This window comes from Ictidomys tridecemlineatus, chromosome 12 (genome assembly GCF_052094955.1).
Source record: "Ictidomys tridecemlineatus isolate mIctTri1 chromosome 12, mIctTri1.hap1, whole genome shotgun sequence".
NCBI lineage: Eukaryota > Metazoa > Chordata > Mammalia > Rodentia > Sciuridae > Ictidomys > Ictidomys tridecemlineatus.
In genome coordinates, this window is record NC_135488.1 from 47,425,428 (window position 1) to 47,452,336 (window position 26,909).

Genomic DNA, 26,909 nt, shown 5'->3' on the forward strand with positions numbered 1-26,909 from the left:
CTCAACTGTCTTTAATCATTTCTCTGATAACTTGTTTATGTTTTCTTCAACCTAAATCACTGGCACACTGGGGAAGAGTAATAAGTTAATCAGTGCAATAAGTTCAACAAAAAGCTAGGAGACTAAGGTAACATCAGGATGGGTTTGCTGAAAATCTGTCTTTCCCACTTGATTTTGCCACTTCATTTTCCTGCATGTGACAGTTAAACCCTGGAAGAACCCTCCACCCACTCTGGCTCCGGGTCAGGCTGTGCTGATATTTCTAGTTGGAAGGCAGGGGCTGTTACTTCTTTGGCCATCCAGTCTTCTAATTAGATTTCAGCTTTGGGTGACTTTTCTTTTGCTCATTATTTTGCCACTTAGTCATTTCCATGTGTGACTTCTACAAATAAAAACAGAGAAACTTCTAGACAAATGAAAAGTGTGTTTTATTTACAAGAAAAAGTCTGTACACTGTGTATACATAAAAATATACAAAACCAAAATATAAAATATCAAAGTGTTAAAATGTGTACAAACACTTTTTTTTTTTTTAAAATGCAACTCCTGGAAAACCTCAGGCCTTAATTAGTTTGAAGAGTACACATTTAGTTTTTAAAAATCATCATACAAAAAAATTCCCAAACCTGTTAAAAAAGTTCACTGGTTTCCACTGGAAGGATTTTATAAGCATTTTATCTAGAACAAAATGGGATGTGTGTTACGAATGTTAGATTTTAACATTACCAATGCAGTTTATTTATTTGAAATTTAGCTATAGAAGACATTCCTTGGAACCAATAAATGTTTCTCCCCCTAATCTTGTAAAAGCCATGAGCTATTACAGGCAAACTCTTCAAAGTTCAGAATTAAATCAGGCTTGTGACTAGAATTCTGTATTAATGTAGTGCTTCTACCATCATTATGCCTTTGAAATATTTCTGTTATTCTTTTAATATTGTCAAAATGTGCAGAATGTGAGTGTGTATGTCTGGGTGGGTAGGTAGGGGAGTAATTTTTTTTTTTAAGAGAAGGACATAAAACATTTGCTTCCTTCTCTTAAAAAATTGGTGTTTTCATAATTAAAATAAGATTCATCATAAAGATTAATGAAAAAGACTATAAAACCAACCATGTGTGTAGATATGTATATATACAATTATATAACTATATCTACATGCACACTTTTATACTAAGAACTATATCAGTGTCTTTAATTCTTCAAATTTCATTAGCCTAAACTTGTAGAGAATATGTCAGATTATTTTTTCTCACTAAAATCCTTTATTCATTTTAATAAAACAAGAATCAGAACTTCCATGTTATGTCAGAAAAAGACCATTCATTTACCAAGTGTTTAAATAATGCCCGACAGAAACATGCAGAATCATTTCACAATGGAAATATCCAGAGTATAAAAAACAAGTTTAAACTCAGGCACATTTTAACTAAGCAATTGATTTCTAAATGGAGCTGCTTTGATTTGGGTGTGTAACCACAGGGTTAGAGACCTAAATCATCAAAAAGTCAGAAATCCAAACAGACAACATGACAGAACACAATCTGAGTCTAGTGTCCTATGTATTCAACCATGCACCTGTTGATAATTCCCCCCTCCATGCCCTTTCTCTGTCTTTCCCACAGCCAAGCAGGGGAGATCAGGTAACCTGACCACATGCACTGTGTGTTGACTTATAAGAAAACCTGGAGAAATTTGCTTGTGTCATTGGTGCATACGAAATGTTGTCACTCATCTAAGACTGATCCCACCTTATGCACCCAAACAGCACCTAATTAGTTCAGTAGACACAGGGTTCCTTACTCCCAGAAGGGCCCATCAAGAACATAAGATATAACCTGTTCCGGCAGAATGAACTGGCTCATAAACTCATCTTAGAGTTATCCAGTTCCTTGGATTTCCCGATTTTGAAAAAGTGAAGGATCATCTTAGTGTTGCTTTTGCCCACATGTTATGGCTATAATGACAGAAGACCACCGGAGAGTCCAGGATTGATAAAGTGGCTGAGGGACCAAGCAGATGAGACACATGGAAGTGCTATTTTTTGAGCTCTGTGTCCAGGGAGACCAGGAAAGACACAGTGATGCAAAGATGTGTCAAAACCTCTGCACTGCCTGGTGAAGCACAGCCCTGAGGCTGACACGCAGCTTTTAATCGACCATCTCTTGGTCCTGAGCACAAAGTTCTCCGCAGAAGCAGCCCCGTAAGAACGTGGAGGGGACGTCAGGGACGAGGCCCATCACTGGTATTCCGTGGGAACAATCCAGGATTGAGAATGACACACTTGTTACACACTGTCCTCCTGCCTCACCTGATCAACTGGAGAAAAAAATATGGGGAACCTAGATGTGTTTGAATTGTCATTCTTGGTCAACATTTGTTTCTTTACAAAAGTGACAACAAGAGATAGAGGGACACTGTCTTGAAATGCCAAGAAATGTGACATCTTAGTCCTGAGCGTAGACAAAGAACCCCCTGATAGCTTCAGATTGCACCATGACGATTTAACCAGCTTTCCTTCCAAAAAGAGGACAGATTTCTGACAGAGGTGGGGTTCCGTTTACTGTAACTACTCCACAGAAAGGCCGCGACTCTGTTTATGGGAGTTCCTAAGCATGGTATGTAAATTTAATAAATATCTGGCAAAATACTGCCACTTAGGGCCCATTCAGCTACTACTGAAAGCAGCCTTCATTAACTGTCGCTGTGTAACATTTGGGGAATTTAAACAATATAAACTTTTAAATAGAGGAATGCCCAGCCAACACTATATTAATATGTGTATCACACTTTCTGAATGTTTAACAGACTCTGATCCCCAAGAGTCTTTAGGGCCATAATAAATTCAAAAATCTTAATTAAGTTTCCTTTATGCTCTCCAGTCTTTCTTGTAACCTTCATGAAAGTGCCCTTTTAAAAGTACACATGCCGTAACAGAATGCTATTTAAAAATCTTTAAAGTGTTTTCTGGGGCTTTTGGACACGAATATTTATGTTGATCCCGATACATTATTCTCTAGCTATCATCCCATGTCACCCAAGACAGGGTGTCCTGGATAATATGGATGCCCGTAAGTGAATCCATTAGAGCTCTGTGAAAAGAACTTTAATAGTTGTGGAACATGGAAACATGGAAAAACTTGGAAGGCTTGGAAAATCCAAGGATTCCAGGAGGAAACACTTGTCCCACATTGTGACTTTCTCGTTGCATTCTAGAGTTACCGAAGCTGTTACACACGTAAACGGGGATGAGGCCGAGACCTTCTGGGAAATCGGAAACACGGCAGGACCACGTCTACCGAGATGTAAGTGAGCACACAGAAGAACCATCTCTCCCTTCTCATAGACTAGGAACAGGGCTCTCAAAATGGACTTTTACTAGATATTGTCAGGACTCAAAGTTTTCAATTACTCCCACTTTGTTACTGTAATAAGCCACAGGGGATGTCTGTTATCCAACTTGCTTTCTGCTGAGTAGAATAACTAAACAGAAGCTGTCAGTGTCTGTAAACCACTCTTGCTCAAGAAAGCAGTCCCGAGAGCATTCTGGAACAAACCAATCCTGAAACAAACAAAAAAACCTCTTCCACTAAACTCTCCTGACATTCAAGGACTCTGCAAGGGAAATAATATTCAATTAAGCTTCTGTCATTGCCAACGAGTTTTAACTGTACCACTGAGATAGTTTTCCTTTTAATGTTGAAATAATAGCATGTTTAATTAAGGTATCCCAAAATGTTTCTATTGTACTATCTTCATACCAAAATAAGAATAATAATAATCATGTATCAGTGACACAAGTTGAGATTTAAAAACCTGAATATAGCTACCACATTGGGGTGAAAATTTTCCCCTAATTGCATTTCCATCTGAAAATATTTTTTTCCTTGCTGTTAAAAAGCCATGCTTTCACACAATTTTATTTAATAATATGGCTTTGTCATGCTGTTGACATCAAACATACTGGTGAAAACAAGGATCGGATTTTTTAAATGTCTGTCAGTACAAAGAATCAGTGAAAATTTAGAGTACGTCACTGTCAAGTTTCCAACAGCTGATATAAACCTGCAAGAAATCTGTATAAAAGAGACAGGCATGCGTCCCCCACAGCCCGGGCTGGTGGCGCCACAGTCCTGTCCAGCTTGGAAGGAACAAGTCTGTCCCCTGGCTTCTCCTGCCAGGTTGTACCAATTGTCACATAAGTCACCTGCTACCCAAGAGCTGTGGGGTGGGCCTGCAGGCCTGGAGGCACAAGGTTGAAGAGCTGAAGCTGAGGAATGTCCTGTCCTGCTGCCTGCGCAGCCTCGTGACTGTGTGGACTTGCCAGTGATGTTGTCTGAGTGAAACCAAGCCTTGCAGGGAAACAAAAGGCCTGTCTGGGTGCTCTCGGGGGTGGGGCATTTCCTTGGACTGCTCAGGACGGATGATTTATGGTTTTAGAAACTGTCCTGATACGCACAGTGCAAAGCATTCAGTGGACAACGCAAAGAGGAGATGGGGGACACAAAGGTTGGAAACTTGTGCACCTGATCAGATACACGGGGGATTTTTTGCTGCCAAGATAAAACATCTGAGTGATATTTCAGGCATTCATCACAAAATCCAGGAAACTTAAGGATGGAAACATAGATACGCGACACGCTAGGTACTAGACCTCAATTTGGATATTTCTAGATAGAAACCATTTCATTACCCACCCTGACAAAGGGCACCACTGGCTTAAGAAAAGCCCAGCCTTTTTGGAGGTATCATACCCATGGTTATACATCTGTTTTCTTTTCATATATTCTTTTTTTTTTTTTGCATCTTTCTCGAGTATTTTTTTTAAATTCCATCTCTATATTCAAAGCAGTAATAAATACTCGATGGCTTTAGAAAGAGAAGAATTCTCAGGGTCACCACTACATTACAGTTTAAAGACTCAATACTACATTGTCTAAAATCTAGTTTCAAGTATTCTTTTGTGACTGCGAGGACAACAGTAGTACCTTATTGCACATTGATTCTCAAGAGTCACTTTTAAGAGTGTGCATTGATGGGTTTGGGTGCAGGGCAGTGCACAGCCTGGAAACCGGGCAGGACCACCTTGCCCTTGCGATGCAAATCCGCCTGGGTGCCCGTGTTCAGGCGCTGCACCAGGAGTTTCTCGTAGAGCAGCGGGTGGTAGGCTCCCAGGGTGCAGGCTGCATCGTAGTACAGCTCGTGGTAGTGGCAAAGCTCCGTCTGCCGGACAGACGGGATATATTCGTACACGTGTACTTCTCTGCACATGGACATCATGATGAGGATTCCTGACGTGGAAAGAAAATTAGAACTCCGTGAAGAACTAAGTCAAAGAGACCATTTTGCGGGGAGTGGTAATGACTGATGTGGCTGACTGGCAAGAAACATCTGCTCTGCACTTGCTCTCTTTACACCTGCAATGCTACAGCTTCCACTAAACGGAATACATGTAGCCCGTGGTGTGCTGAGGCATAGGAAGATGGAACCCTGAAGTTGGTTATCGTGGCGCCCACCTGTAATCCCAGATACTCAGGAAGCCGAGGCAGGAAGATTGCAAGTTTGGAGTCAGCCTACGAGACCCTGTATCAAAATTAAAAACTAAAAAAAGGGCTAGGGATGTAGTTCAGTGGTAAAGCACTTGGGTACCATGCATGAGACTCTGAGTTCCACAGAACAAAAAGAAATTTAAAAAACCTTCCAAGTTACTGATCATTTCCTCTCTGTTTCCTCCCAGGACTCCCAGTTTCCTTTCTTATTTCACAGAAAACCTACTTTTCAGCTGCAAATCTTCTGTTGGGCCAGCCCCAAGCTACTGTGATTGAGGTAGGGTCAACTGAGAGCAAGGAATTGGTGCTTGCTGGATACCTGATATATGGGCACCAACACATACAAAACTCTCCCTCCTACTTGGCAATGATAATCTATGATTTTTTTTCTCCCTTGTGTAAAAAATCATCTATGAAGAGTTGACAAGGTGAGTGAGGAAGCTCATCTGCCCAGGGAATTGAAATCTCCCTTTATCCCTAGTCTGATGTACATACTCTCTGGAAGTGGAGTTTTCCCAGGTCCATGTTTATGGAGCTGGATAGCTTTGATGCTTTCTAATTGGGACTATATTTTACCACAAGACTGGCTGTTCTCCTTCGCCTGGGCATGCATACACTGTGCTGGCTGCATCCAGGGAACCACTAAGGGACTGCTCTTCCTATCACAAGCATCATTGATTGATACACATGCAACCCTTCAGTGTTCCAGAGCTCCACATTGGCAGACCCAACCAAAAACATTCTAGAAAAACATGCATCTGTACTGAACATGCACCGGCCTTTTATCTCACCATTATTCCCTAAACAATACAGTATAACAACTACTTATTTGGCACTTACATTTCATTAGGTATTTTAAGTATTCTAGAGATGGCTAAAAGCATACAGGAGCATGTGCCTAGATCATATGCAAATGCTGTGTCATTGTGTGTAGGTATTTGAGCATCCATCAACTGTGGTGTAAGGGAGATCCTGGAACCAATTCCCCACAGACACTTAAGGATGACTGTATTTATTACATTTTCCCTGCACAATGTCATGAGGTGGCTTCAAGGACAACTTTTGCACAAAGGCATCTTATAAACTGGCAATAGAATCATACCCAGGAACCACAGGTGTCTGTTACCTGGATGTTTCTACGAGCCACTGACATAACTGCATCTGGGGGGACTAGGGTCAATTCTGTGTCAGTTGTGACCTTTGCATCTCTGGTTCTTAAACGGGCTGGGTCCAAAAGACAATGTCATGCTTAGAAAAATACATCAATCATGCAGTTGGCTCTCTTCCTAAAGTAGCAGTGTTCAAATTTGAGAATGAAAAAGAATGACTTGGGCAGCTTGTTAAAATGCAGTTGCTGGGATTTATCCTCATCCCCCAAATGTGGGTTCCATTGTTTGTGTTGGTGTATAGGAATTGATTTTTTAAAAAAATCCTAAATTATATATAGTGATAATCCATCACAGATGAATACATTTGTAAATTATAGATGAATTACCTAGAAAAATGATCATTTATTTGGATGCCATGACTAGGCTGAGTTGCTATAAGTTTCTAAAGACTTTCAATTTCTACATTAATCTAGTTGTAGTCCAATAACACACATTTCTGGACCGTGCTTGTCTTCCAACCAAGCTTTGAGGACCAGGCTGAAAAATAGGATCTCTGAGCTATCATAGGTAGTCAGACATCCTGCATGTGGACAGCTAATTTAGAAGTGAACTGCTACCCAAATCCCAGTAAGAAGAATCTTTGGTAGTTTCTCAAGATGGCCTTGTTCTTGTCTTGGTCTCAAAGTTACTGGATACTTGAATTTTATTCTAAAAAGTTTTCTAGAGAAAATTATTATTCTTGTTGCTAGCTAATTGCTACATTTCAAATCACATATCCCATAAGACTAGAATAAAAGTTATGTTTTCAATATAGTAAGTACACATATGATTTTCTTTTATAAATACTTCATACCTTAAAATAACTTCAAGAGCTTCACAAATGGAAGAATTTTTCAGTTTGTTCACAATCTGTCCAAACTGAAAGTCAACAGAGGTTAAGAAAGTGTCCTGAGTTATCTGCATAATTCTTCCTGAGTTTTACCTCTCTGGTGGTGAATTTGCAACAATGCTTTCCCATTTCACTTTGTTTTTCCATATGAACTTGTGGCTTTGTGTTATTCTGAACCTCAGCTGAGAGCATTCTAAAATTTCATTAATAGTAGAATCTTCCCAGAGTCTTTAAATGGCAGTCAGCAGTAGTATACTGGATACTGGAATTGGTATGAAAGCACCTTCAAAAGGAAGTTAAAAAACCGTTTTGCAACTCATTGGATACAGATGAAAGGTGGACAAAGAGAATTATGGTTCCAAAGGGGAAGGTACTCTTTAACATTTAAAAATTTTCCATCATCATGGTTAGTTCATTTGGTATATGCATACTTGGCTTTTTATTTTTCTTAAGGATGCCATTAATCATTTAGATTCAGATTCTGTCATTTAATAAATACTGAAAATAATTATTAGATGTGGTTAAATCTGTACATCAGTTTTCCTAAGAGCTGTTAATTATACATAGCAATACATAAAAACCTGAAGAATAAATTTCTTGAAACTTTACTAAGTTTCTACTGAAGAAACTTACTAGATGTAAATGTCTGGAAGTGTGTAATAGTGCTTACATGGTTCAGAGTATGAGTGCTAAGGAGCAGGTGGGGAGGGGATACTGCAGGCAGACAGGACTGAATTGGGGAAGAGCGGAGCCTTCAAGAGTTATTGGAGTCATCTTCAATTAACTTCAACATTTATCAAGCTAGGCACAGGGCAAATCATTGGGAATTTAGAGAAACTTTCTTTTAAAATATTAAACTAAAGAACTCATCTTTAAATTAAAGACAGGGGCCAGCCTACAACCAGTCTTAGGATATCTGGAGAAAGTATTCTACTTGTCATGCTGAGAAAAACGTTTGATTACTACCATCAGCATCTCTTGGGAAGTGCTAGAATGCTGAGCCTCATCATCCACAAATGACATAAATACCAATAGCATACGGCTTTCAAATGGTCTTTAAATTACCCCTGAAAACGTACTGTGTGGGGAGTCCCCCACACACCCCTAAGTTTGATGATCTGCCAGGAAGACCCACAGCACTCGGCACACAGCCATACTTGTGACTATGTTTTATTAGGACAAAGAGTACAACACAAAGTCAGCAAAGGTAAAGGTGCATGGCAGGAAGCCAAGGGGAAACTAGGAGCAAGCTTCCAGAACCCTCTTCCCAGGAAATCACACGGGATGGACTCAATTCCTCCAACAGTGAGCCGTGACGTCTACTCCTCGTCCCTCTTGAGTTCATCTGTGCAAATCCTAATCCTTTATGTGAATTAAGAGGTAGGGCCTCTGGGGGCAATTAGATCATGAAAGTGGGGTCCTCCTGAATGGAATTAATGTCCTTATGAGAAGACACATCAGAGAGGATCCCTTCCTATGATGCCACGTGAGGACACAGCAAGAAGAGGTTACCCACACCAACTAACCAAACAAGGTTGCCCACACCAGCAGCCAAATTGGTTCATACCTTGATCTTGGACTTCCTGGTCTCCAGAACCATGAGAAGAGAAATTTCTATTGCTTATGACGCACAGTCTATGTTATTTCTATTACAGCACCCCCAAATGACTCGAACAACAATACATGAATTATGGCCAACCAGGGAAGCTTGTCAGAGATTTGGTATACAGAGTTTTTACTGGGAGCTTGTCATACAAGCAATCTCAGCCTGGCACATAAACAAGATTTTAATCTCTTAGAAGGAAAGTAAATGTCCAGCATAACCCATTTTCTTGCATGTAACAGGCATGGAACTTTTCTGAATGCCTAGTTCCTAGAAGCCAGCCAAGGGTTAAACTTATAAGCAGGTCTTCCTAAGGATAAGCAGCCAAGTCTGCCAGGTTAATTTTGTTTTTTCCTGCACTGATACCATATATGCCTAAATTCAAAATATCACCTTACTTCATAATCATTTCCCCATGCTAGACTGACAAGGGGAATTCACATCTGGTTAGGCTAAAAATGTTATTGACTTCTTTTTTCATTTCCTCTTTAATATTGGCTCAGGATTATCTAAAATGCAAGGAGAATACAAATCACCACATATCATGCAATTCAGTAAAAAACAACTCTAAAAATCACTTAAGAGATTTTATGTTAAATAATGTTGTTTACCAACTACCAAAAAATTAACTGCTTTTATCACTAACAAAGTTTTACTGCTTTCAACATGGAATTGGACTTTTTGAAAGGCAAATGAACACTTAAATACTTTTTAGTATATTTTTTTCAAGCCAGTCAAATGGGCACTCAGCCACCTATTTAAGATCTTTAAGCAGAATTCAACTAATATTAAGTTTTTATATGGCCAATTTTTACAGATGAGTCCATACAAGGGATTAATTTGAAGAAAAAATATTGTATTTTCTAGGCAATCATGGCTCAGGAGGCATTCATTTGCCAAACTGTGCTTTTAAATATTGTGTCATGCAACATAATTATCAAACCAATTAAAATGCTTTTCAACTGTTCTTAATAAAATGTCATGTTATATGATTTCAGCACAATAAGCAAGTGGACACTCATTTATTTGCTTTAAAACCTGGATTAAATAGCACTCTTGAACCCATGGTCAGATTATCACAAATTCTGAATGAATAAGGTTCTCTGCAAATCTCTATTTGCAAATAGAGATATATTTTGTATTTTACCAGAATCTGGTACAATCATTGAGCTTAATTGTACTTACAGAAAAATTAAGTTGATTTTTACTTGGCTGCATATTTAAAATAGCATCCCAAATCATTAAGAATAATGGAATTTTCTCCTTGATGAAAATATTATTTCATCAAATAACAAAATGAGCTATGTGTATAAAAAGAACATATTTCAAGTAACAGGAGATAATATTATCTTAAATCAATTCTAATAAACAGTTGAACAAAATTCATATGTGATGTAAACTGGGCATTTCTGAGAAAGACTGATGGTTCATTGCAAAACAGTTTTCTGAGTGAGTGGTAAAGGTGAGAGGCTAAGTATATTAAATGTGCCAGGTGATTGGAAATCTAGCAGATGTTTTGTGATTTCTCCATAGATTTGATCATAAAGTTAGAAACTATGAGAGCCACACTTAATATTCTTTCAATAAAATAAGTGACTTTATAAGTGACATTTCTAGAAAATATTTGTAATTAAAAGATGGTTTGAGAATTTGAACTTGATGCAGTAAAATAAAAATTTAAAAAGCATCTAACTCATTAAAGGAAATAAAAATGTAAAAATAATACTGGAAGGCCAGTTTTTAGCTTGTTTATATTGTATTATTTGATTCATTATTTACAGAAAAATGCATTGTTGTTCCTAATCAAACAAATTTGTGGCACATTTTACGCAATCACACACACAAAAAAGGACATTAAGTGGCTTATTATTTTGTGTTAACACTCTGAGTTTGGATGATATATTGGAAAATTAGATCCCAAAATGCAATATAAAATTGGAAAGAAAGGAAGTTATGACTTGTTAGGCATATTATTCTTGTGTATATATTAAATAGCCTGAAATTATAGTGTTTGCCTCTGTGAATTTCAGAACTATTACTTACAATATAATCAGTAGAGGCTGGCTTTGCAAAAGAGAGTGAGGGTGTTCATGTTTTCTATTATAAAAAATTGGCAACTGTACATTCTAAACAAGCTCCATGTCTATGTGCATGTTGCATGGGAGGCCGGGCTGTCTGTCTCGTGGTACCCCCTGGTTTGCCTGGATACCTTCTGTATGTAGGTAGCAAATGTTAGCCAGGCTTTCTGACCCAAGGTGAGCTCACTCATCTTCTATAAAATTATCTAATATTATGATGGCAAAAGAGAAGCCGTGGGATTCCAGGTATATCATTCTTTACTCAGTTAGGCTGAAGCAGAATCAAAATGACTTCATCGCACCAAATAACATGGTAAAAGTCTCTAGTAGGCAACTAGGGATGAAATAGAGAAATGCTCCTCATATGTGAACAAGTAGCTGCTAACTGTCTGAGGGTAAGGAACTTAAACTGAAAAAATTACTATGCTTCAAAGAAACCAGTCCTCATCTAAATTACCTTGCTACATCCTTTTAATTTTCAAGATACTTGTGCATCCCAGTAGGTGTATGAATCCCTTTAGAGAAGGGAATAGTATGTAGAATACATCTCCAGTGCCATCTACTCGTTATTTCTTTCTGTGAATTGTGAGGACAGATACGGACTCTGATATAGAAATTCAACTAGTTAGTCATTAGGAAAGTGATTATTAGTCAGCACTTCGCCACAATCATCAAAATGCCATAACCTTTGCTCCAATATTAGTACTTCTAGGAATTTATTTTAAGGAATCAGCTTGAAGGAAAGAAAATTTTAGATGTCATATATATATAAAATAAACTTACAAAGTATGTGTTAGTAGATGAATATAGTAGTGACTCATCAACATAATTGTTTGATGATATGTCAACCAAAATATTCAACAACTAAAGAGAGGCATAAATTATGATATACCTATCTGATATAATTATATACATCCTCTGTAATAGCAAAGGAAACCAGAGTCTATATTCACCTTGATTATAAGCCTTTAATGAATATGCTGCTTGGAAATACAGTCTTATTTGACCCAGCATAAAGTTTTAGATAAGACACATCACAACCATAGTAAACAGTGAATATTAGTTATTGTGATCAGTCACATAAAAAACCCAAGGTTAAAAGGACTGTTTGAGTTATAAGCCAATTAACTGGGGTTTAGAGATGGTAAGTAGCTTGCTCAAGCTCAAACTGCTCTTTGGGCCAAGATTTGATTCTTGAGAGTTCACGGTGTTAATCACAATGCACATGCCAAGTGATAGATTGAGGAGGGGGCCATCCTATGCATGGAAGTTAAGAATTCAAGAGAAAGCCCTCACCCTCACACTCTCTGCTTCACTCATTTGCTCAACACACATTTACTGTGTGTTTGTTCTGTGGTGTCGCTTGCTGAGACAGGGTGAGGTCATCATACCAGTGTTAACACCTCAATGTGGTCAAGACTTGGAAGACATAACAAAAGAAAACCAAGATGGCAGTTCCAGGAAGTGTGTGTGGGTTATTTCGTATTTAAAAATGTTTAAACATTTAGTTAATAAACTTACTGCCTTGCTTTTTAGAAAGACTACAAAGTTCTAGGAGATTCCTCAAAAAAGTTGCAAAGAGGGCTGGGGATCTAGCTCAGTCAGTAGAGTGCTTGCCTAGCATGCACAAGGCCATGGGTTCAATCCCCAGCACCTCCAAAATAAATAAATAAATAAAATAAAAAATAAGTTCCAAAGAAAAGCTATTGAGCCAAGATAGTCATTCTCTTCTCTAGGGTTTGGTTAGGCCTTGGACCACAATCTTTGTATGGATTAAAAAAAAAAAAAATCTGTAAACCTCCCCAAACTTACATGTTAATATTATGGGATTTCTTAAAAACTTAAGTCATATTTCACTTACCTTATTACTGAAGGTCAAAATGCATATGAAAAGTTATTTAAAAATGTCTTGAAAAATAATGATCAGTAATCAATGTGCAACATTTTGAGTTAGGTTTCCATGTTTAAGTTCAATGAATATTCATTTCTTAATCGTGATTTTTCAAAACATTTTGCAGGTTTGCTTAGCAATAATAGGGTCTCAATGTTTAAAAAAGTAGAAAACATGATTTTAAAATATCATTTTAGAAATTTGAAAGAACTAACTTAAGTGTACATTATAGATATTAAAATTTTAATGAGTATCTTATTAATACTAAAGTGAATGTATAAAGGGAGAATTCATTTAAAATAAATATAGGTTTGTATTATGCAAAAATTTAATGGTTCACACACATTCTCTAATTCAGTTATTATTTTAAAAGCATACTAAATTACATATAAGATTTGATAAATTCCTATGTGAATTACAAGCTTCTGAAAAGAGATGTTTTCCCAACAATAAATTTTGATGAAAAGGTATTGAGATTTTTCTTCCATCACATGATTAATGTGTTCTTCAAATCCTACAACTTTTGTTGTTTCTCTTGAAGCAGAAAAGGAAACTTATAATAATTTTCAGATAACATAAGAATTTATTTAGTTGCAAACAAAGTATTTCTGTCCAAATTTGATTTCACTAGGAAATCTGATTTTATTCCTCTTTGGGAATGATACTATACATGTTCTGCAGCAGAGGAAAGACTTAACCCTGCCCTAGGGTACTGAGATCAATTCTGATGCCCAAACATCTCCACTCCCACTAATGAAGAAACACGCAGACTGATGCACCCAGCAGAAATTCCTTCTAAACTCTTTTTCTCTTCAACATTTATTGCTTCCTTTTCTCCCAGCAGACACACACACACACACACACACACACACACACACACACACACACGCACACACACCCTAATCCGACAAGGCATAACCACATGGTTTGCAAGCCATCAAGGAGACAGTTGGTAGTGGGCTAGGGTTTGCTAAGGAAGGTGTAAAAACAACGTTAGCCTTCTAGAATAGAAGGTATTGGATGAAATGTCTTAGTAGTCAATTCAGGCTGCTCCAAAATTGAGTGACAGAGGCTGAGGAGACCAAGATCAAAGCATTAGTAGATTCAGTGTCTAACGAGGGCTTTGCTTCCTGGCTCAAGGATGGCTCTTTTCGGTGCATCTGCACATGGTGGCAGAGGTTAATGAACCTTTGGGAGCCTCTTATATGAGAGCATTAATTCCAACCACGATGGCTAAACCTTCCTAACCTAATCACTCCCAAAGACCCAACCTGGGACCACCATCACTTTGCGGGGGTTGTTATGGCTTGAGTGTGAAGGGTTCCCTGGACAACCCATGTGTTGGAAACATGATATCCAATGTAGCAATGTTCAGAGGTGAAATGATCAGATTGTGAAAGCTGTGACCTCATCCACTAATATCAGTGGATTAATCCAATTGATGGATTAACAATTTGAATGGACAAACTTGGTAACTGTAGGCAGGTGGAGCATGCTGGAGTAAGGAGCTCACTGGGGCATGCCCTTGGGAATATTTTGTCCCTGGCTCTTCACTCTTTCCTCTGCCACATTGTCCCCTTCTGCCATTATGTTCTGCCTCACTCAGGCACAGAGCAATGGAGGAGGCCAACCATGGACCGAGCCTCAAACTGTGAGCCTGAAAGAAACTTTTCTTATTCTAGATTGTTCTTGTCTGGTATTTGGAAAGTGATGAAAACTGACTCATATAGAAGGTGAGGATTTTGCCATATGAATTTAGAGAGGATGTAAACATGTAGTTCATTGCACCAAATCATCCCACCAAATGTTATGGAGAGGATGGTTTTCTGAAATCAATGGGAGTAGATTTCCTAACTTATAACCCATTAATCAGTATTCCCAATAAAACGGGATATAGAAACAAACAGAAGTTCACTTTAAAAAATGACATTTACAAGCAGCTATTATGTATGTCACTTCACAATAATTTTTAAGAACATAAAATCTGTTTATTAGTAATGGCAGTAAATTTTATGGCTATGTCTTCAAAAGAAATGAAATGCATAATTGCATTTGTAGTTAAAAATCTGGAATGTAGGGTTTAATGCTACACAATTTCAAAGACAAAGATCAATGTTATATTTTTAATAATATTGTCTTAATAATAACATTGTTAATATAATAATAAATATATAATAATAATATAATTTTTAATAACATTGTTTTAACTAAACACAAATAAAAATAATCATTCCACTTGTGTTTCAACATTGTAACAAAGACGTGATCAGTATGAGTAAGTGATGAGCGGGAATCCTGAGTCCTCTCACTGAGGCCAGTGCATATTTGTTGGAACATATACCAATATGCACTAGTGTTCTGAGATTTTTAAAAAGCTCAAGGCATCGTTTCCAAAGTGTGGTCTTAGGACTAGCATCATCACCAGTTGAAAACTTGTTGGAAATGAAAATTCTCACCACCTCCACCTACTCAGAATCACTGAGTAATTTGGTTTAAAAAGCTGTCATAGACACCCTCAAAATTGGCTCTGAATGGTTTCTGCCCGCTAATCATGCCTCCATGTAGTTTTCTTCCCACGAGGGAGCTGACTTATTTAATGAATAGCATATAACAAATCTGATGGTTTATGGCATCATAAAAACACTGTTACTTCCTCTTTGCTCTTTCTCTCAGACTCCCTGCTCTTGGGAAGCCAGCACCATGTTATAAGGGTGCCCAAGCAGCCTGGTGGAGTAAGGAACTGAGGCCTCCAGTCAACAGCCCTACCAACAAACCATTTTGGAAGCACAGACCATCCAGCATGGTCCAGAGGGCTCAATTGTAACCTCATGAGACTTTACAAACCAGAATAATCCAGTCAATCAGCTCCTGGATTCCTGACCTACAGAAACTCTGTAAAGGTGACACATGCTTATTGTTTTTAGTAGCTAAGTTTTGCTTTGCAGTGAAAAGAATACACATCATGGGCAACCGTGATGCATGATAACCTTTGAGAATCACGGAACTATAACATGCATTCATGGATGGTTAAATCCACAGGTGTGCAACCCACAGATGAGGAGGGCCAACTGTACTTACTTCATTTTGTTTTTCAACTATTTGCCAGACTGAGAATAAAAACACAGTGGTGGCCAGAGTAGATACTGCCCAGCCCTTTTCGCATCCTGCTCCTTTCAATGCATTTGTCACAGTTTGTAATTACCTTTCGTTTATGCACACATACCTGTGCATCATAGTCCCCACCTCCTCCACTTCACTGCATGTTCCAAGTGGGCAGGACCTTTGCTTGGTACACAGGAGGTGCTCAATTAGTATCCACTTGGTGGATGACTCCTTTCTCGATGAATTGAGCCTCTTGAACAGTACCAATCACACTACATTTAAGGGGCATCTCTCTGGGAACCTAACTTCCCTATTGAATCCATTTCCATAAAAAGAAATGTCTTTCATGTTCAAAACAGCCAACTTTTAGAGCTCCTTTATTTCACATTCTTATATCCCTAAAAGCATATAAGAAAATGCAGGCGATAGGTTTGGAAATATAAGTCACCAAATCAGAGATAATTTTTCACACCTGAATGAACATGTCAGTGAAGAAAGTAATTCTCACAGCTTTATCTGGAGCAAAGACCTATGTGGGTGGGTCCAGCAGGAGGTGAGGGACGCTGCCAAGCTGTTCTGTGGACAAGGGCCCACCCTGGCCTGGCGACCTGTGTACCAAGGGCACAGTGTTGGACTGTGCAAACATTCTGATCCCTCCTAATAGCTCTACCATGGGTTCTTTTGTTTAGAAGCGGATGTTAGAGGTGAGAATGCTTGGATATGATGACTACTGAGACAACAGGTCAATACTTTTCAACGTGACCTTCAAACGTGAAGAGGCTTGTGGAAAATACTTTTTGATTAAAAAAAAACAAAACTCATTGATCTTTTTTAAAAAAAAGTTGTTATGGCAGACAGATTGAGATGTGGGTGACATCATTCAACTGCTATTGAAAATGTCACATAAATGATAAAACAGACTGTGGCTCTCAGCCTGTTTCTGATCAAGACCAAAGAGGAGAACAAAGACTACAACAGCATCAGGGAACTTACTCAGAGGGTGCTGTTAAAGCTCACCCAGGCTGCCTCTCCTGCCCATCCTTAGTGAGAGCTCTCACACAACCATGGTGAGGCTCAAGAGGAGGAGGGGAATTTAACAAAGTCAGACTATGGCTTCTATTGTATCTTCAATCCCGCCCCTACAGCACAGCCTGATGAGTGGGAACTTATCAACTTGCTGTTTTTCTTTCATTGGTAAAACGTAACATTGCTGCCCTGCACAACTTTCTGTGACAACGGCAGAGTTCTCTATGCGCACTGTCTGATATGCAAGCCACCAAGAACACGTGGTTGAGAATTTGAAATGGAGCTACTGGGGCTCAGAAACAATTTATCCTCTTGTCTAATTTGAATTAATTGAGATTTAAATAGTCACATGTGGCTAATAGCTGCTGTATTGGATGAGGCAGTGCTAGAAAATAATAATGATTGTAAATTGTCAAGATACCTTATCCGTCTAAAGATTTTATTATTATTATTATTATTCCTGTTCCTTGCCTGAGGATATCAAAGAACAAAGAATGAAGCAACTTCACCAAAGTCAGAAAACTAGCAAGTGGCATAGAAGGATTGAAACTCACACTTAGGTATCCCTGACCTACAGTCTTGCAAAGACATTGAATTGCAATTTCCTTTTCATGCAAAGGAAGCCTTAAAGGTGATCATGAGTCTTTGCAAGCTCTAGACTCTAGGTAAATAGCAATCAAAGGAAGCTGGTCCTATGTGGCATGATGTCCTTCAACAAAATGTGTGGGCAAGTACTTTTCTTGCCAACAACAACATAACTTTTGAATTTTTAAAACTACATGTCAATAATAATTATATCGGACAGTCCCCCCTTTTGTCCTAATCATTATTCACACAAATTCAAGGTGACAACATGAAAAGAAGCCTTTATAAAACTTGTGCCACATTCTATTATGCTGTCCAAGCATTACTCTATCCTGTTTACCCTTTGCTGACAAACCAGATAATACTTTCTCTCCTAAATCAAAAGGATCCTATGAAACTACACAAAAGATAAAGAATTTGGAATTTCATGGGTGATTTGGAAACAAAGAGTTTCAAACATGGCTTTAAAGAAGGGGGAAAAATAAGACTTAAGGAAAATAATATGCAGTCCTATTGTAAATTTTTCTTCTGGAGTCCTACGTAAAACATTTCACATTATCACAATAGTATAAACCCACTCCAAAATGTGCAGGCCTGAAAGCCTTGCTTCCAGATATATGTGTATCCTGCATTCATAACCAAACAAGCATTATCTCCCTAAATCTCTCTTCTATTCATAGGGACCTTTGCGTAGCCCAAGGGTGGATCAGCGAGGTAAATTCATTGAAATTGGGATAGCAACAAAACCAATATCCTTTGGTTTTCCTGTAGTCTTCCTATCACTTTGGGGATCTAAGATATGCCTCAATATTGACAACTTGGATAAAATCAAATAAGTAATTGGTGATAAGCTGAAACATAAAGAAATGGAGCAAAACCACAAATTTTGAGGTCTAACACCTGGCTGAAAATATATAGGCTAAGTGTGATTATCTTGATATATATAAATCCATTCTTGGATTAGAGCTAGTGGACTCTCCAGTTAAGAGAACTCTATGTGATACTAAAACTAGTCTCATCAAAGCTCTTACCTACCAGTAACCTTAAAATACACTGTACTGTCTTAGGGTCACAAATTCAGCTCCTCGGTCTGGCACCCCATAAGCAACTGAATGGGGGTGAGTAGTGAATTAAAGAGACTCATAAATTCCTGGACATGTTTCAATTGCCTCTCACCAAGGGGTAGGGTCTATGTTGCTTCCCCATGAACTTGGTAAACTCTGAGATGGCTCTGATCAACCGAATAGCACCCATGACATGGTGCAAGTCTCCGGGCATTGCCTTTAAGAACGTGACAACCTCTGTTTCCTGTCTTTTAGAACACTCTCCCTAGGATCTTGGGCTGCCGTTTTAAGAATTCTAGTTACCTTGGGACCACCATGAAAGAGAATGCAGGCTCATGCTCAACAGTCCCAGCTGGGGTCTGGTTTTAGCTCTCCCTGCCAAGGGGCTAGACCTGTAAGTGCAACTATTCCACAAAGCATTGAGTACCAGGTGACTCCATCAACACTGTATGGAACAGAAAATCATCCAGGCTGGCCCATGCTGAAATGTTGGAGGTGTTTGTTTATATGGTAATAGATAACTGGAAAAGAGTATTTCTCATTTCCTTGGCCTAATCTCTAAATACACCTGTTAATTGCTCTACTATATAACCTGACTATGTTTATTGAATACGAGGTCCTGCCCAATTATTACAATTTTTAATATACACATACCAATGAAACCAGAAGATGGAGGGTTTGGCTGAATCTTCTCCTTGGTATTCTCCTGGATAATGTCCCAAAGCTGCCATATAAATTTAGGATGAAGTATGTAAAATGGTTGCGTTGGATTTCTCTGACGGTGTTGAATATATGGCGTGAATAGGTTGTAATCTGGCTTCTTGTACCACTAAGGAAAAACACACACACACACACACAATCAAGCACAGGGAACTACAGTGTAAAAAGGAGACAGAACAGCATGCAAGCAAGTGGATGTAGATGCTGAGGGTCCAGGTTGGAGATAGAGGGAGCATGGAGGACCGTGACTTATCATGGTTATAGATACTTCCTAAGGGACAAGTATGAAGCAAGACCAGGGTTCTAGCTCTGGCAGAGATGATGCTTTGCTTTTTAACAAAATGAGAGAAAAAAAAAGATAAATCAGGGGTTGTTAGGCTTTTGCAAAGGGTCAGATGATAAACACCTGAAACTCTGTGAGTGGTCTCTGTGGCTATTACTAAGTGCTAATGGTAGCATTGATTAAGATAGGTGGTTGCCAGATTTAGCCAGCCATAGTTTGCTGATCTTTGTCATGAATAGTGTGTTTCAAAAAATAAATTTTCCCAATTTTATCTATAGTGAAAAAGTGGACCATGGCCCCCAGGGCCCAGGAGCAGGGATGCGAAGACTGACTGGGATGGAGTGACATGGGAACTCTTGGGGTGATGGAACTGTTCCCTTTCTTGATTATGATGGTGGGTACATGAGTGCATACATTTGTTAATATTCATGAGAATGTGCATTTGCACTTATTGTAGGTATACTGTATGAAAAACAAGCAGTAAGGTTGGATTAAAAAGGATCTTCAGAAGTGTGTCAGGTGCCACCATAAAATGCAGCTTGGAGAAGATGTGTGGGAAAAGGCTTAGCTCGAAGGGCCCTGAGAGCACTGTGCTCACTTTCAAGTAGATGCCATGGGTATACCATGGGGGTATAGGAAGATCCCAAGTCATTGTCCAAAGCTGAAACATTTCTGTGGTTTTAAATTGGGGGTCTCATGGACAGATTTTGAAAATTTTTTTCTGCAGGTGATTCTGATTTGCACCTATTATTAAGATGTGGTGGCAATCAATGTTGAGCCTCAGTCTTGAGATGGATGGTGACCCACACTCCTTCAGGACAGAGCCATTCTGTCTTGGATAGCTTTCTTAGAATGTTACCTGTTAGAGCCCTCACTACCTGGCCTCCACATTCATCTTTATGAATTAAGTCCCAAGTTTTCAATTTTGTGAATATTTCAATGAAATTAAATGGGTACATTAAAACAGGTTGGAAATCAGAAGATGATACTTACATTAATTAATATTAACTAACATTATTATACTATAATATAGTCATATTCTTCCCATTAGTGTTTTTATTATTCAATCACATGATTTATTATATAATTATATATTATATGCTACAGTTAACTTTTTACAGGTGTCGCACATCTAAATGATAACACAATGGGTTAAGGAAGTTGCAGGCTCTCTGGTCATGGCAAAAACGAGTTAAAGACATTTGCATAGTTGATAACATACCTTGCTAGGCTAAACATTGTCCACCTTTTCCAACCCTCACTAAAAAAGAAGCTCACTAGTTTTTCATTCAAAGCTCCATTAAAAGTGGCTAGCTGTTTGCTTAGGTAGATGATGATTTGCCAGAAGGTCCCAAATGCAGACTGCTTATATTTTGATGACTAGCAATAAACTTGTTTCAGCTCTATTGCATAAAATTTAACAGGTTCAGAAGCAGAAGGCAAAGAGGAACACTCAAGGAAAACCTGGAACAGGCTCCATTTGAATAACAATGAGCTGTGGATGCACAAAATTTAGATTTTCTTGCCAACCACTTTTAATTTATTTCCAAAGGTCTTGCAACCACTCTGAGGGGGATGTCTTCCGGTCACATTAGAACCAGTGTAAGTTTAATCAGCCCAACCTTCAGTACAGCTAGGAATTTCTGAGCCTTTAGATATGTACATCTTTCTTCCATTCCTCTAGAACAAAAGCAGTTTAGCATTTGACGGATAACGTTCAAGTGTACTGCCATACCTGGGCATCAACATGTGTGCACACCTATGTGCTCAGTTAGGACCCATGATCAATTTCATTCTGTTGACTGCAATTCTTGACCTGCTCCCATCATTTATCAGTCCGAGGCCCTGTCTGAACACGGGGGTCAGGGCATCAGGGAAACACTTACCAGGTTAAGATTTGCAGAATAAGGAGCTGGGTCCCAGGCCACCAAAATGACGTCTTTATACAAAGAACTTTCAATGAAGTTATGACTGGGGTTGGTCAGAATCTGCAAGCACATAGGGAAAAAAAGTTCAAATGCAGCCAGTGTTTACTACTTCAAAAGCATATTTTTAAAAAAGAGCTCAAAATTTAAAAGAGGGTTCCAGAGCAAGGAGAAAACGGCTTTCTATTTGCCTTTGGGAGAGGGACAGAGGCTTCTATCGCACACTCAGGCACTTAAAGAATGTTTAGGGAAATGAGAAAAATATATCAGTTTACATTTTTCAGCACTAGCACCACTAGCACCATAGCTAGTGGCCTGAGCTCTAGCCCCTGGAACACAGAACTCCCGGCTAATTCAAGTCCCCGACCCTCTCTCTAATAGCCTCCACATGTAATTCAGACACAGTGTGGGTGTGAATGAGCTGAGTTACGAAGCAGCCTCCAGAGCGCCAGCCACAGTCCTCCCTCTGTGGCCCTATCTGGCTCCGGTTGAATTCGTCAATTTCAGCTGCCAATCATCTTTTTATAAAAACTATCATTTTGGGGGAAAATTCTGGTTTTTTTCCCCCCTCAATTTTAAGAGGCAATTTTTTTTTACCATTATTAAAATGCACTTTTTTAATATTTTAATGTGTCTGCGGTTAGGATTATCTTACAGGCAGCATGTATTTTAATTCGGTCGGATTTATCTCTTCTTCTCTGAGGACTTGTTATTAAACGAGTTGTGGATCTTACAGCCAATGATATCTCTGAATTAAGGAAATATGGTAATTGTTTCTTACCTCGCTGCAGGCTGCCTGGTGCAGTGAACTGTACACAGAGCTAATCGTTTGTTCTGCAAGCAATTTTCCATAAATCACTTATCACCTCATATTTTTTCTACCTATTTTTTGAAACTCTAGAAATTCTTGTAGTTTGTTCTGAGAGTAATTTTGCCATAAATTTGGAAGACATTCTTATTAAGAACATGAAGAAAAGAGGTATTTTCATTTTCCATTAAACAACTCATTTTCAGCTTTTAAATTTTCAAATAACAAACTCAAGTTTCAAAGATAAAATAGAGACCCTCAGATTTTGTGCCTTTGTTTTTCTCCATGACCTTCATTGCCATGATTTCTTTTAAGCTGAGTTGCCTTTTCTCAGCTCACAAAGTGGAATATGGTAAGTCTATGATTACAAAAAATTCTATTTCTATATCTATTCTGATTTGTCCTTTGATCTTACTTATTTCTTCCTTGTCATAATTCACATCTAAATTCTTGTTTCTCTGCTTTTTTCATCATTAATTTTTATAATTACAAGACCCACAAAAATAAGCAAGTATCATGGTTATGGACAACCAGATCATTTCTGTTCACTCATCCAGTTAAATTATTTACCTACAGAAGGTACCCCTGTGAAAAACTCCATCCATCTTACCTGGGAGTTAATGATGCGCACAGTGGTTTTATTTCCAACATCTCTCTCATAACCACGTGTAGGAGCAGAATTAAATCTCAAAACTGCATCATGAGAATCTAAGGGTACATAAATAACAAGCTTGCTTTTTCTTTCTATAGAATACATTATCTTAAAAAAATACACCATCTAGGGAAAATATTTAAATAAATCTTTCAATACCCGAAACTAATCAGACACCACTAGTAAAATTAACATATCCATACACACATTTTTCAGATAATTTACTGCTGATTTATGATGTCATCTTGGCTAGGGAGACCAACATGGAGATATACATGCCATCACACACTGCATCATGGCATGTGAGTCAATAATGGATCATGTATAAAACAGAGGTCCCATGCAGATTAGGTTGCCTGGTGACATTTGTGACTATCTTAGTTTATGTAAGTATATTCTATGATGTTCACACAATGTTGAAATTGCCTAATGAATCATTTTTTTTTCTGAGTGTATTCCCGTTAAGCGACATGTGACACGTTAAGTGACATGTTTGGGTGTGTGTGTGTGTGAGTGTGTGTGTACTCAATTACAGGTGATCCTGTTATATTCAATGCTTGTTTTCTTTTCACATTCTTTACAAGTGACGCACTTTATGCAGCCATTCCCCCAAAGGTTCCAAGCCATTTGGAAGGTGGATCTACAGGAGCAGGTACGGGCTGCTCAGGGTCTGCTGGTCCTGGGCTTCTTACTACCTGTGGACCCCTGAAGTTGGTTATGGTGATAAAGAACTGCATCTAACGCTACTGCCTTCACAAAGATCAAGGGCACCTCTCCCAGGGCGAAAGCCGCAGCATCCAATTCCACCTTGCTACCTTTTGGTAAAGGTTTCTGCTTAAAAGAAAACCGACCCTGATTTCCATGCAGCCTTCATACTGGAAGGCTGCTGAAGTCAACAGACCCATGTGAGAGCAACCTGCGTCTTCCGTGTTCTCAAAGCCATGGCTCGACTGACGGTGCAGCCCTGGAAACCAATGTCACCACCGGCCAGCCTCCTTATTCTCTGAAACGGGACACTGTGGACCACCATGCTTGCCCTTAAACATCAGTCTCCATCTCCCTTCATTCAACCTGGCAGCCAGACTCTCTGTTCAGTTCTCTGAATCTTGGGCAAAGAGTTGCTGGATGAAAATAAGGCTCCCAAATCATGGAGGCTGAGAATGAAGGCACAGAGGAAGAGGGGAGGACAGAGGGGCTCATCTAACTAAGGGTGGAAATGGGGAATGCCCCTCACTTAAGGCAGGCTATGGACACATGCATCTCTAAAACCCCCCCCCAAAACCAGAGCATGTGAGCAATAATGGAATTTCTGAGGGCTGCTCTAGCTTCAACCCTCCCATGCAATTTCCAAGTTTAGCTTGCAGCAATGACGTTGCCTGTTTGTGAGGGTGAGAGGTGGGGTCGTGTATTTCTGTATGTTCAAGTGCCTTGTGGACGTGAGGGCATGGCATTTACTGTGACGACACCCCACCCAGAAACGGAGGCAGCGGGCCTCCTGTGGTTGGATTATGCTCTGCTCTTCTTGGACACGTTCCTCTTCCTTGAAGAGCAGAAACTACCAGAGATGCTCCCATTAAGACAAGGCTATCGTAGGTGCCTTTATTAGCAAGTCCTGAATGCAAAAGAATTGGGATTCCAGTTTTGAGTACCAAGGTTATCACAGGGAATGCATAAAGCACACCCGGTTATGCCATTTTAGAAACCCTCCAGTATTCTTTTAGGGGAAAATTTGCAAGAGTCAACGTGTATGGCCTGCAGGACAATTCTGTTAGTAAGCTGTAAAGTGGCCATATGGCCCACAATGCCTGAAATGTTTATTCTCTGACTCCTTAGGGAAAAAAATAAAGCTTATTCATCTCTGGAACTGAGGGAATCTATGTTTTGTATAAATGAGGTCAAAAAATCAGAACACTTCCAATTAAAATTTAATTTTTTCCTTACAATTTTAAGCACTTGTTGATATTTTTCTGTTCTGAATTGCTTTCTTATTTTTACTAAATGATGTATTGGCATAGAAAACCAAATGATACTTTAGCTAGAAAAAAATGAATGGACTCACAGCAGTAGAATTCACATTTTAGTACCAGTACCTCTTAAAGAAAATTATTTGTAACCTATTTTCTGCATAAGAAAGTAGAGCAGAAAATTTTAAGTGTCTATTAGTTTATATTAAAATAATATTTTTTAAACAAAATAACTCTATTTTTAGAACAAAAGTAGTGAGAAGGCTGACAATATTTTGAATGTTTTAAAACCTTCATTGTCTGGCTTTTAGAAGAGACAATCTCTTTCAATACGTTGTTTTAGCCACAGTATATGAAGACTTAGATACTTTATTGAAGAAGGGAAGGGTATTTTAAGAATCCTTCCAGAGAACTGCAGATATTTTTCTTTAAAACTTCATCAGAACTTCTCAAGTGCTGATTGGTTAATGGTTGGTTACAGTGTGGAAACTGAAACACATCAATGAGTTGTTTTTTTCCTAATAAATTCATGACTCCAGAATTAGTTATGTCTGCCTCCTTAACCCCGGCAGTCTTCATAGGAATCCTCTCAGAACAAGTGTGTTTTAAGATAGGCTTCCAAAAATCTACTTCTAAAAAATTCAAATAGGTGCAAATCCAAGAGTCCAATAAATTCTGACACACTATAATCCATCAGTCTATTTATTCTTGAGGGGGTCCTTTATTCACACATGACTTTGTTATATCATGTAACGATCATCTGAAAATTCTCTGCTAAAAAAGTCAGGCAGATCTTCCAAATATTGGTGCATTTTATTATAAAGTATCAAAAAATCACATTGATTAACCACTATGGATCTCATTCGTTTTCAAGTATTGTCGAAACGTGAGTTGAAAGCTTAAATCCTATCATCTGCAACAAATATTGTCCATTATTTTTCCTAAAGGTGACAGTCTCCCTTAATTCCTTTTTGAGAAAACATCTGTCAAATATCCAAGTATGAATAATTAAAGTATGTCTGTCAGTAATTTTTTTTAACTACACACTGTATTTCATGTGGCTAGTTCAGCTCAACACGATGCCACAGTGCCTTTGCATGCCACTGATATGCAGAAGTGTTTTCTTTCGCTTCCCACTTGGTTACGCAGGATCTGAAAAATGAAGGCACTCAAAAGCTGAGATTTCACAAAATCAACTATTTTGATTTCTTCATTGAGGCCAACCAGAAGTGAAACCTGCCCTTGAAAATGATACTTAGTGGTAAAAAAAAAAAAAAGTCTGATGATGACTATTGTTGGGTGCTCCTACCTCAATTTGTACTAAAAAGCCAGTAGTTTTATCCATCATTGCCTTTGCTTGGTCCATGCAAACATCAAAGTTGTTATATAATATTTTTAACTTCTGGACCACTAAAAGGACCCGGGGACCCTACGTGGGTCTTAAAAAATGTCTATCAATCTATGACCGAGGGAATCTATGCTCTGTATAGAGGATGCCAAAGTATCTGCACATTTCCAATTAAAATCGGATTCCAAGGTGGAATTGTTAGAAGCGATGACCTGTGGCACTTCCCTGAGAAGGTAGGACATAAGAGGGGACGCCAGACAGTGAGCAGCCCCGTGGGGACAGGCCAGGGAGGGACTGTGACTCACTGAGACCACA

At 38.6% G+C, this 26,909-nt stretch overlaps 1 protein-coding gene across 5 annotated transcripts in view; it reads right to left on the reverse strand.

Annotated features, from left to right (window-relative positions):
* Window positions 1-404: 404 nt before the first annotated feature.
* The window catches only part of St6gal2 (ST6 beta-galactoside alpha-2,6-sialyltransferase 2), a 72,025-nt gene continuing 45,520 nt past the window's right edge, over window positions 405-26,909 (reverse strand). For all 5 annotated transcript variants that reach the window (XM_078028906.1, XM_078028902.1, XM_078028904.1 and 2 more), the window contains exons 3-6: window positions 23,241-23,338; window positions 21,784-21,885; window positions 19,549-19,723; window positions 405-5,289 (exon numbers count right to left, since the gene is read on the reverse strand). In XM_078028906.1, coding sequence (XP_077885032.1) covers window positions 5,018-5,289; window positions 19,549-19,723; window positions 21,784-21,885; window positions 23,241-23,338 — 647 coding nt within the window. In that variant the 3' untranslated portion in view covers window positions 405-5,017. The remainder of the gene's footprint in view (window positions 5,290-19,548; window positions 19,724-21,783; window positions 21,886-23,240; window positions 23,339-26,909) is intronic.